This window comes from Mus pahari, chromosome 2 (assembly GCF_900095145.1).
Source record: "Mus pahari chromosome 2, PAHARI_EIJ_v1.1, whole genome shotgun sequence".
Classification (NCBI taxonomy): domain Eukaryota; kingdom Metazoa; phylum Chordata; class Mammalia; order Rodentia; family Muridae; genus Mus; species Mus pahari.
Window position 1 is genome coordinate 68,048,442 of NC_034591.1, and position 12,703 is coordinate 68,061,144.

General features: G+C 42.5%; 1 protein-coding gene across 2 annotated transcripts in view; it reads left to right on the forward strand.

The window, feature by feature from the left end:
• The first annotated feature begins 1,399 nt into the window (after positions 1-1,399).
• Positions 1,400-12,703, forward strand: part of Fam221a (family with sequence similarity 221 member A) — a 25,348-nt gene continuing 14,044 nt past the window's right edge. For both annotated transcript variants that reach the window (XM_021191514.2, XM_021191513.2), the window contains exons 1-4: positions 1,400-1,552; positions 5,755-5,928; positions 9,108-9,298; positions 11,338-11,544. In XM_021191514.2, coding sequence (XP_021047173.1) covers positions 1,488-1,552; positions 5,755-5,928; positions 9,108-9,298; positions 11,338-11,544 — 637 coding nt within the window. In that variant the 5' untranslated portion in view covers positions 1,400-1,487. The remainder of the gene's footprint in view (positions 1,553-5,754; positions 5,929-9,107; positions 9,299-11,337; positions 11,545-12,703) is intronic.

A 12,703-nucleotide genomic window follows, 5' to 3' on the forward strand; every position in this document is an offset into this window, starting at 1 on the left:
CCAGAACAACTTATAGCTAAATTACTAATGGATGATAATTCCATTTTTGTATGAAATGTGTGGAGATTCTTTTTAAATGTTGAAACAGGCTTAGCTTGGAGTCAGGTGTGTAGTTTGGCACACAGAACTTACCTAGCAGCTCAAAGGCTATGTGTTCCCTACCCGGGATGGCAAGAACTTGGCTGAATTGTTTCTGCTTGTTCTTCCTTAACCTGTTATTTATTTTCTTTGGAGAACTTTTTTTTTCCTTGTCACCTATACTAAGCACAGGTACTCAGGATTGCTGGTTTTATATTTTATTATTTTCCAGTGGCATCGAGACTTGAACCCAGGGTCTCAGCATGCTAAACTTAGGCTGTCCAACTATGCTTCTATGCTCAGTTCTCAGCTTCAACCGTAATACTGAAAACATGGACCTTGATAGCCCTCCCCCACACTTCAGAGATGCACTGATTCGAAGTGTGTGATTGTGAATGGGTGCGTGCAGCAGTGTAAACAAGCTCTGAGGCCAGTGGGCAAGAGGAAAGTGTTGGGTGTCTTCCTCTATCCATTTAATCCTTTCAAGTAGTCTCTCCCTGAACCCAGGGTTGGGATTTTCTTCTCTAGGCTGCAAGCCAGCAAGCCTCATTGATTTTTTTTTTTTTTTTGTCTCCGCCTACCTTGAAACTGGGGTATTAAGAGTCTGAGATGCCTGGTTCATTATGTGGGTGCTTGGATCTGAACTCTGGTACTTACGATCGCACAGCAAGCACTCTTAGCTACCGCTCCAAGTGGCCAATTCTCCAAGACTACGTACATTTCGAGAGATGGATTAAATGGAAAGAGCCCTATTTTGAGAACCCATTGTATCCTGGCTCTGCACTTATTCTTAAGGAGACTCTGGGAATGAAGCAGTGATGAGCACGAAGTTTGAAGTAGGCAAACAGCATCTGTTTTGCAGCCTTGGGCTATGCAGGAGAAGCCAACTTGTAGGGCTCAGGTAGCGGTAGAGTGGCGATGCTCAAGCTAAGTTAGGCTCAAGGCCGGAAGAAGATCGCCAGGTAGACTGTGGGCCACGTAAGCAATCACAAGGGTTGGTGGAGACGTTTGGCCTGGAGCAGCAGGAGGGGCGGGGCAAAGAGGGGCTTGGCCAAGGGGCGTGGCACAAGGGAAGAGACGGCGCTAGCACAGGCCGGATGCTATGGTTGAGTGGGAGTTGGGGAGAGGTAAGGATGAGGGCGGAGCTAAGTGGGGCGGAGCCCAGGGGGAGAGGGCGAGGCTGATTGGGGAGGAGCTGCGGGGACAGGGCGGGAGCTGAGAGGGGACAAGGGCGGAACTAAGCGGGTGAAACAGAGGGGCGGGGCCCAGGACGGGGCGGGGCTAAGGGGCGGGGCCGGGCAGTTTCTGGCGGCAAGGCTGGTGCTCGCGCAAGTCTGGCGGATCCTGCCTGGCAACTGCAGGGCAGACTCAAGAGCTGGAGGCAAGGGCTCCTTTCGCTTCCCGCGGCCATGGAGCGGCTGACGTTGCCTCCTGGCGGCGCAGAGGCAGTGGACGAGTACTTGGAGTACCGGAGGTGAGGCCTTAACTCTGCTCCGCAGAGCGGGCTCCCGTTCACGGCTGGGTCTCTTGTCCGTCCGAGCACCGTGGGACGAACCGGGACCCAGCGGACGAACGCACTAGCGCTCTGGGAGTCCGTTCCTGGGCTGTTCGGGAGACCTGGATTCATTTCACATTTCATCCTCTGTAATTAAACTTGCTGACACACAATTCTATTCTATAATGAATCTCTTCGGAGACCACTTGAGAGTCTCCCTTGCCAAAAGGGATGATTAACTACTTTTATAATGGATCCCTTTTTGTTTCTCTTAGTGACAATTGAATTACATATTGGGGCTATAAAAATTAGTAGATGTTCAGTGCTCTCCCAAACCAAGGGAGATGGTTTTTGGACTTAGCTTCCGAGACTCCTCTCTGGAAGCAGGGAACACAGATGCTTGCTCCTTTAGCTCCACACACACATCTGCCTCCAAATTTCCATTGCCTAGGAAGGGTTTCTTCTTGACAGCAGGGAAACTGGGAGAATAGAGGTTACAGACGACTTGGAGAATGTGTGTGCACAAAGGAAAGGCCAGAGGTATAGAGCTTCCCCCAAGTCATTCGGGGGGGGGTGTCCAGGCAGTTGGGTTCCTAGCATATTGCCCCACTAGTGTAGTTTGGGGTAATGCTTAGAACTTTCTGAAGATTCTGAACAGGAAATGTGAGATGAAACAGCTTAATCAGTCTGTCTTAGATTATTTCAGTGTACAGCTTGTAGGCCGTGATTCAGGGAGGCCAGGCCAGGGGCTAACGCATTGCCCCTGGAGGGCGCTGCTCATTGCTTTGCTGCGCATGGCTTGCTCAGCCTGTTTGCTTATAGCATGGTAGTAGATACTGCCCAGGAGTGGCATCACTCACAGTGAGCTGGGTCCTCCTACATCAATCAGAGGTCCTGCCACACTGGCTTGCCCATAGGCCAGTCTAGTGTGTGTGTGAGAGTGTGGGGGTCATTTTTTTCTCAATTGAAATTTTCTTATTTTTTAAATTTATTTATTTATTTTTTTGTATATGAGTACACTGTAGCTGTCTTCAGACACACCAGCAGAGGGCATCAGATCACATTACAGATGGTGGTGAGCCACCATGTGGTTGCTGGGAATTGAACTCAGGACCTCTGGAAGAGCAGTCAGTGCTCTTAACGACTGACCCAACTTTCCAGCCCTCATTTGAGATTTTCTGTTTCTGTATGACTCTAGCTTGGGTCAAGTTGAGATAAAACTAGGCAGGAGCACCCAGTGTCCACGGCAGGCGCACCACACGCTTACCCTCTTGCAGAGCAGGCTGGCTTCATTAGCTTTGCTCTCTGGCGTTTCCTTGGACCTTCACCTGTCTCTTGTCCAGAAAATGGTAGGGACAGGCTCATGGAAAATTATTTTTTACAATTATAAATATTATGGAACTCATCGCTTGCTTTAAGAGAGATTATTGCATCTTTTACAGTCAACAAGATTTGAGAAATAAGGACTTGACCTTCCAGATATAAAAAGGTTATTTGGGTAAGGCTTCCCAAAATGATCCCTATCAGAAACCACCTTTCCTATTGTCAGGGGCCAGGCCTGTAATTTCAGCCCTGAGGAAATGTCTAGGAGGGTAGTGAGTTCAAGATCAGTCAAAACCACATGGAGAGAACCTGCTGAAAAACTAAAGGCTAGGCTGTAGCTCAGTGGTAGAGCCATCACTTGGCAAGTGCAAGGCCCTGGGTTCTGCACATAGACACGCGTAAGAAATGCCAAGCAAAACACGTTGCCACTTTTCTTTAATTTTTGACTTGCCTGTGGTGGGAGGCATCTGGGAGAGAGTGTACAGCCTTTTTCCTCACCAAAAGATGTCAAAAGATGGGGCACCTGGGAGCTTACTAGAAGATCAGAATGTCAGGATTACCCAGGCTCAGCAACGCAGTCCAGCAGGTGAACAAGTGTCCTGGAGACAGTGGATGTACAATAAAGTTTGAGCTGTTTTGGTTTGGAATTTAGATACCAACACTTTCTTACTTAAAAGATTTGCATTTATCCTATACTCTTTCTGTATCTTGCTGTTGTTCTTTGATGGCTATAATAAAACTTTTATCTCAGAATAAGTGCATAAAAAAACTATTGTGTGTCTAGAGTACTTAAGCAAAGTAGAGAACAGAAAGGGCAAGCATTAGGGGAGAGGAAGGGCTGGATGTAGGCTACAGGCACAGTAGGATAGAAAGCTCTGTCGTGCATCCTTTTGTTTTCTTGGTGGATAAGTGTGTAGACATTTATTAAATTGTTTAAGTGTGGAGTCCAGTGGGAAGCTCCACAGCTTCAGAATTCTAATTTTGTAGAAGTTCCCTGAGATGTATAGACTTTAGGGCTGAGCAATCTTCCTGGGTGGCTTGTGTTGTATCTCTAGGGTTTAAAAGTTTATTATACAACAACAACGGGGAAGGTTTTGCTGCTTGTATAGCTTATGAACTGGGCTTCTGTTTTCTACTACAACTAGCTATTTCAGAACAAGAAAAAAGCATGTTATGTACAAGAAAACATAAACATTCTATAAACAACACTTTTCAGGAATTACAGGGAGATATTTTCAAAGAGAACTTTCTTCCATTTTGAACAACTTCTATTTTTTTTTTAAATTGTATTTTTTTCCCTCTTGCAAAGCAAAAATTGCCCCATAGAAATAGTGCAGGCTGATTTTTTTTCATAAAATTTCGGGATCTGAAATTAAACCTTGAAACATCTGATCACCCACAACATATGACGAGTCTAAGCTTGCGTAAATCAGAGTGTGTTTTCAGAGATCACATGCCCTTCAGCATCTCCCACGGGTCAGAGGTCAGCTATGGTAAGCAGTTTTGCTGACTGCACTGATATATTCTGAATTTTAGGTACTGTTTTTAAAGGAAGAAAACATAATTTTTAGCAGTTTAAGCTTAAGATTTTTATTTTCTTGAGATAGGGTAGGCCTTAGTGTATAGTCCAGGGTGGCCTCCAATTTATTTTCAGCATTTTTAGATAGTAGGAGTTCAACCACCACATCTGGTTTAGGCTCTAGCTTTTAATGAGAAGAGTGAATGTTTGTTTCAGAATTAAAGGAGAAATTGAGATGAGTATGTGATAATTCTCTACTGGCAAACCTTGGTAAGTGTCTGGTTACTTTTTTTGTTGCTGTGAGAAAAATACCATAGACAAAAGAAATTTAAGAAGGAAGGATTCATTTTAGCTTGGGGTTCCAGAGGGGCAGAGTCTGTTCCAGCTGGGATGGTGTGGCCCGGCCTGGCATGGTGGGAGGAGTCGGAAGATGGCTGATTATACTTTGTCTGCATTCAGGAAGCTGAGAGAGACAGAACAGGAAGTGGAGAAGCTATAGCCCCTCAAAGCTGGCCTTGAACAATGGACTTCCTCCAGCAAGGCTGCACCTTCTAAAGGCTCCATAACCTTACCAAACAGTGCCACCAACTGGGGACCAAGTGTTCAGATGCAAAAACCTATGTGGGACATTTCTCAGTCAAACCACTGCAGTCAGTGAAGATGTATTTTAAAATCGTTGGCTACAGTCTTTTATATGGGAAGTGAGTGGAGAGAAGATTTCTTTCCTCAGACACACCTGGGTCCGTGGGTGAAGTACCTAAAATAAAAGGGAGATTGACCAGGGAAAAGCATACAGAGTCAAATTTTATGTGGCATTGGAGTGAAAGAAAATAAACTCGCAGGGAATCCTGGACCTGATGCTTAGGTTGGTTGAATGGTGGGCAACCAGGGAGCAAGATGACCGAACGACAACAGAGTGTGACCGACAACAGAGTGTGACCGAATGGCAGTGGACCAGGGAAGTGGTTTAGGAAGGAAGGCCTGCTTGTCAGGATTCCTCTCTGTGCTGTTCTGTCTTCAGAAATAAGTATGTTCTTTATTTCCAGGTAGAGAGGGAGGCTGCTGGAATGAGGGTAGGACCTGCCTCAGGGAGGAACTCACGGGATGGTGGGAATGGCATTCCTGCTTTGGCTGTTGGCTCAAGAAGTTGTTCACACGTCCTGAACTCCACCAGAAGCGGACATTTTATTGTTACTGTTTGTAATTTGGCTGTGTATTTGTGTTGAAAATCAAAATCCAAGTCAAAGCTGCTTTTCAATTCAATATACAAAAATAATTTAATTTTTGGTCTGGAAAATACTCAACGGATTAAAAGCAATGCTTGTTGCTATTGTTGTAGAATTGTTGGTGAGGACGATGGAGGGAAACTTTTTACTCCTGAAGAATATGAAGAATACAAGAAAAAAGTTTTACCCATGCGTTTACAGAACAGATTGTTTGTGAGTTGGCGGTCACCAACAGGAATGGATTGCAAACTTGTTGGCCCAGAGACATTGTGTTTTTGTACCCATAGGTAAGATACTGTATCATTTTCTTTTTTAATGTTTTTTTAAAATTTGTGTGTGTGTGTGTGTGTGTGTGTGTGTGTGTGTGTATCTGGGTGGGTATGTGCAGGTGACTACAGAAACCTCAGGCATCAAATCTGCCTGGAGCTGGAGTTACAGATGGCTGTGAGCCACCTAAGATAGGAACAGCGACCCAGACTCTGTAAGAACAGTGCGTGCACTTCACTGCTGAGCCGTCTCTCCAGCCCACTTTATCATGATTTTCTGATGGCTAGAAAATTACAACTATAGCATAAACGTGTCTTCCTCCTATAGATAACAGCATGATGATTAAGAAACATTTGATGCTGTCATTTCCATAGTGCACTAGAATTATGTTAGGGATTTTAAGTACATAATAAACTTCCATACCCTGTTAAACTTATCACAGAGTCTGTCACTATGAGCAACTCTTGTGTTGCCATTGGTAACAGAGGACGATGTTTTTCCAGGCGTCTTTCAGTTTGGGGAAAGTTGCATCTGCTGGTCCTGTTGTTAGATAGGTAGATGCTGGGTGGCCACGCTGATCCATGCTACTCAGGCTGCTCATCCACAGCAGACCCACTTCTCCTCAGAGTTAGGAATCACCCTCCCACCCTCATGAGTACTGCATTGGTGTTTTTCATTCTCTGTTTGTCCATTTCTTGGAGAGAGGATCGTGCTGTTTATCTCAGGCTGGCTTGGAACTTGCTGCATATTACTAACTAGCCTCAAATTCATGATTCTCTGGTCTATCAGGTACTGGGGTTATAGGCATGTACCCCCATACCTGGCCTCATACCCTGAACAAACAAAAATGTAAATTCTTTTGACTTTAAATTGTTGTGTTCAAAAACATTGCCTAGAAGAGAGACCCGAGGGGCCAGGCATAAATGTGTGTTGTTTGTATTGTTGTGCCTGTGCATTTTTTTTCTGATTTTTCAATCAAAATGACCAAATTGCTTTGCAAAATGTACAAAACAAAAGAACCACTGAACACAGTACCTATTTTTAGGGGCCAGGTTTAACTTTTCAGCCTAAGGAATCCATTGAAGGGGAACCGCCCTGTTTCAACAGCGACTTCTGAGGCTGTTTCTGAGAGACTCTTTGTCTAGTTGCTGTTTACAGAGTTGTAGTTTGCCAGTAGTTGTTAGGCAGTTGCTAGGATGAGTAATGTGTAGAGATTGCCTCTCAGCTTACCTAGAAACCCTGACTAAAAATACCAGGGAGGAATGGAGGGTGATGGCTACATGTTCATATCTGTCAAAACTGAAGGGCAAGGGCAAACCTGTGGTAGTCTTATAATCTGTGCTTGTGAACATTTATGTCAGTTTCTGTGTGGAATTTGTGCAGCCTGAAAATGATCCCCAAGATTCAACCCAACTGCAACGAAGACACCACTCTGTAGTATTCATCACTTAATAAAATTCCTATTCAGTATGTGTCTTTCTGTTCATAAAAAATGGGGAATATACAGAATGGTAGTCGGATGCTGACCAACCAGAGCCTGTCCTTACTTTTTATTTTATCTGTGTAATTTCCTCTTTGCCTTGTTCATTTAGTTGTATATTCTGTGCATATAAAAAATATAGCACTGTTTTTTCATGATCAAGTCACAGAAAATGTGTATGCGCATAGCCATTGGTAATCTGAAGGCAGGTTTTATAATGGCTCTGTGTTCCAGTTCCAGCTAGTCCAGTGGTGTTCACTGTTGTTCTTGAAGCCATGAGCGAGACTCAGGAGTGTGCCAGGCAGAAAGGCAGTTTACACAAATGGAGTGTGCCAGACAGAAAGGCAGCTTACACAAATGGAGTGTGCCAGGCAGAAAGGTAGCTTACACAAATGGGGATTCCAATTCCTGTCCTTCCCTGGGCTCTAACGGACTCAACTTCTAAATTATATATATATCATTGTGATTCTGTGAAGGCTTTTATCTAAACAGAGGGCTTCATTGCTAAAACAAAAATGTGAAGATGGCTCTCTAGTAATGGATTTATGTATTCCGCTAGCGTATTTACTATTGCTAACACCACCTTTAAATCAAACCCTAATCTATATGAAGAATTATTTTTTAAGAGTGTATTTTCCAAAATGAATTCTAGGGTTAAAGGATGAAAGTTTTAGAGTTTCTTGAAATAAGTAAATTACATTAAAATTATATTAAACTTATTTCAGGTTTAGATAACAAAGGATAAAAATAAATTTAAGTGATGCACTTTAATGAAGACAATTCTTTATAAAAATCTTGCATTTATTTATCTGTTCATTCATTATTTATTTACTTATGTGTGTGTGCATGCATGGGGTCAGTGGGCCCAGGGATCAAACTCAGGACATTAGGCTCGGCAGCAAGTGCCTTTATCCCCTGGGACATCTCACAGGCCCTTTTAGCTTTCTTGGTATGCTAGGGTACTCACTGTCTTATACACAGTAGGCAACTGATCTATCACTAAGCTGTATCATTTTATATAATTTTATAGTGCGTGTGTATGAGATAGGGGACACAGGCCTGCCCTGCCACAGTGTGGATGTTCACAGGACCACTTAAGGGAAGTGGTTCACTCCTCCAACCGTGTAGGTTTTAGGTATCAAAATAAGGCCCCCTTCCCTGACTTGCCACTTCCCTCGCATCTTTTTTTTTTTTTTTTGACAGGGTCTTGCTGAAAAGCCCAGGCTGGCTCCAAACTCATGATGCTCCTGCCTCTACTTTCTGAATGCTGAGATCATTCGTGTATACCACTACACCCGACTCAGTAGAAACCTGCTATAAAGAGCTGTTTTGTGTGGCTGGTTATATTTTAGTAGTGGAACAAACATGATGCCTTAGGTTTGATTTCCAGCACAGTCCCTATAAAATAAGGGACATTTTCTTCTATTGAGGATATGTATCCCAGACTAAAGAACTGCAATGGCAAGGATTTTAAGGGACTTATATTTCTTTATACAGTTGTGAAACTTTTTAAATAACCAAAAATTAAAATCTGAAAATGTGAAGGCTCCTGACTAAAGCTGATAGAAGTGTCCATGTAGGCGTTTACTTTTACCATGTTAATATAAATAGATAACAAGAGATAAAAACAGAATCAAAATAATTACGTATGCATCTAATAGACACCAAATTGTAATGTTTGACAACATCCAAATGTGTTTGCGTTTCTATTTTCTAAAGGTATAAACAGCACAAAACTGACTTTGAAACGATTCCACAGCAGCGTCCCATTGCTCTGCCGTGCCGAGTGAGTGGTTGCCGGTGCAAGGCTTACCACTATGTTCCTCTGAATGGTACCCAGCCTATTCGCTGCCGGTGCAAACACTTTGCTGACCAGCACAGTGCTGCCCTTGGCTTCACATGCAATGCCTGTAAGTTCCATTCTTATTGGAAGCTGCAGAATGCTTTAAGTTCTTTATTAAATACTTACTGGATTTTATGACAGTTTATTTAGTTACAAAGTCAATATTTAGCTACAAAGTAAAATTTAATGGATGGATACTCAGTTCTTGGAATGTTTAAAGTTCAGTAATTTAAATAATTTAAGTAATAGGGATAGATTTTGAAGAATTACTAGATAAGACCTGATTATTTTTATTATTTCATTTTTGGTTTTGGAGACAGGGTTCCTTTGTGTTGCCCTGGCTGGCCTGGAACTAGCTCTGCAAACCAGGCTGGCCTGGAACTCACAGAGATCCATCTGCCCTACCTCCTGAGTCGCTGGAATTAAAGGCATGAGCCACCACTGCCAGGCTCAAAAGTTGTTTTTTGTTGCTTTTTAAATTTATTTTAATTTAATTTTATGCCTGTGGGTATTTTGTCTACATGTACGTCTGTGTAGCACATGTGTTCTTGGTACACGTGGAGGCTAGAAGAAGGCATCAGTTACCTGGAACTGGAGTTATAGATGGTTGTGAACTCTCATGTGGGTGCTGGGTTCTCTATAGAAGAGCAATAGTGCTCTTAACCACTGACACATCTCTCCAGCCCTGGTGAAAAAATTTCAGTAACGGGGTGGAGCGATGGCTCAGCAGTAAAGAACAATTATTCTTATAAAGGACCTGGGTTCAGTTCTAGCACCTACATGATGCCTTACACATACACACAAAAATAAAATAAATAAATCTATAAAAATAATAAATTTTTTTTTTAAAGATTTATTTATTATATGCAAGTACACTGTAGTTGTCTCCAGACACTCCAGAAGAGGGCATCAGATCTTGTTATTGGATGGTTGTGAGCCACCATGTGGTTGCTGGGATTTGAACTCTGGACCTTCGGAAGAACAGTCGGGTGCTCTTACCCACTGAGCCATCTCACCAGCCCAATAAAAATGTTTTTAATGAGAATTTTATTAATCTGGTCCCTTTTTTGCTGTGGCAGTTGGTATTGGGTGGACATTGATCTCAAGAGCTCACGAATACTAGGCAGGGCCACTGAGCTACACCCCCAGGCTTAAATGAATTCTTTACAGACTTTTTAAAAAGTGATTTTATAAGTTAAAAAAAATGCATCAACCTGACAAACATTTCAGATTTTCTGACTGTGGGTGCTCAGACAGTAAATTCTACATGTAGTAATTCCAAATCAATGAACAAATCTGAAGCATTTCTTATTGCAAGCAGTCTGGCTAAAGGGAAATCAACCTGAGAAACAGTTTACTGACAGTAGCAGAGTAACTGATTCATCTGACAAGCATGGAATTAGTTGTATAAAACTTAGGGGCTTTGGTTCTCATCCACAGGTATAAGTGGTGTGAGCAGGTAAAGATTTTACATTATATATTCTGGTCCCTATTCCAATATGGCTGCTTAACAAATCGCATCTCTGCACACATGTGTGACCCTGGTGCTGGGAAAAGCCAGAAGAGGGCATCAGATGCCCTGAAATTGGAGTTGCAGACAGTAGTGAGCCACTGTGTGGGTGTTGAGAACTGAACTCAGGTCTTCTGCAAGGACAGTATGCACTTTCAACCTCCTGAGCCATCTCTTCAGACTTCGTCTGTTTGTTGATTTATTTATTTATTCTTTTAGAGTCAGGGTTTTGCTCTGTGTACAGGCCTGGCCTGAGAGTTGTGATCCTCCTGTCTCAGCCTCCAGAGCTCTTCTTGGCTTACAGCAGTTCACCACAGTGTTCAGCTATTACGTAGCTTTTGAGGAGAGAGTTTGCGTTTTCTGTCACTCCAATGTTTAATGCAGCATCTTTTGGGTCCAGTTGGTCATTGAAACTCTCCCCCCACTCCAGTGTTCACCCCTTAACTACTTCAGCATCTGTAAGAATAGCAGTGGCTGGAGATAAGAGGTGCAGGGTCAGAGGACTTACCCTTAGCTGGCTCTGGCTAAGAGAACTGTCCCAGGGTGGGTAGCTTAGCGCTTGTTCTTAACAGTTTGCCCTTTGTGTCTTCATCCAGGCTCCAAGTGCTCGGGCTTCCACAGCTGCTACACTTGTGCCTGTGGCCAGCCAGCATATGCCCACGATACAGTGGTGGAAACTCAGCAAGAAAGGCTGGCTCAGGGAAAACCCGTAGGACGGGATGTTCCTTATGCGGCAATGGGAGGTTTAACTGGTTTCAGCTCCCTGGCAGAAGGCTACATGCGCTTAGATGACAGTGGCATCGGTAAGTGAGGAAGTGTGAGCTTGGCACGAGGTGCACCAACAGTAACAAATTCACACTGGCTGACTTAGCATTTTAGAGTCATTTTTCTTTCAGAAAAAAATTCCCTCACTTGGTCTTTATTTTAAAGACTTTGTTGCACCGTACAACATATTGTTATAGTAAACTGGAAAAACTCAAGAGGAAAGATTATTCTGTGGCAATACTTAACCAGATTCCCTGTCCCTGTTGGTGGGAGGAGCTGAAGGACATTGTCTGATATGACAGAATTACTTGTTACTTTATTGTGCGAAGCTTGCTACTGTAATGCTCCTGCTTTCTCCCCTCCCCCACCATTTTTCCTTTTCCTTCCCCTTTTCATCTTTTCTCACTGACCTATATCAAGTCCTTAAAATGCTATATGTACTATTATTTTTATTTACTTTGCAGATATTTTCTCTAATATGCCATTAACTGTTTTATTTTAACACCAAAAGTGTTATTTTATTCTCACTTATGTGTGTGTGTTTCTGTGTGCATTTGTGTGTTAGGGTGCCTGTGGGACAGGAGGGGGCATCAGGTCCCTGGCACTACAGTTACAGGCAGTTGTGAGGCACCTGGCATGGGAGCTGGGAACAGAGCTTGGGCTGTGGAGGAACCATAGACAATCTCTATCGGGACCTGCCTCCCTAGCTCCCAGTGTTGATTATTTTAAAAAAGTTTGTAACTATGTTTTTTTTTTTTTTATTTTACTTTTACACTTTGTTTTATAAATGTATTTCTCTGTCTTCATTTTATCTTAATATGTAATTTCTTTTTTTCATTAAGTTGGGATTTACTTTTGTGAACATGTGATATACTATAAATTTTTGTTCAAATTGATGTTGGTTATACAACTACCATTTTTTTCTCAAATAATTGGAGACACTGTTATATTCTGTTGTACTTGTTATTTGTATGCCAGTAGCACACATACTTAATTTCTTATTATGTCATGGTATGCTTTGATATGTAACATTCTTCCTGTTTGACTTCATCTGTCAAAATTATGATACTTTAACTTATTTTCTCTTTTATATAATTATATAACTAGTTTGTAAAATCACACAGGCAAATTCTTCTTCTTCTTCTTCTTCTTCTTCTTCTTCTTCTTCTTCTTCTTCTTCTTCTTCTTCTTTTTTTT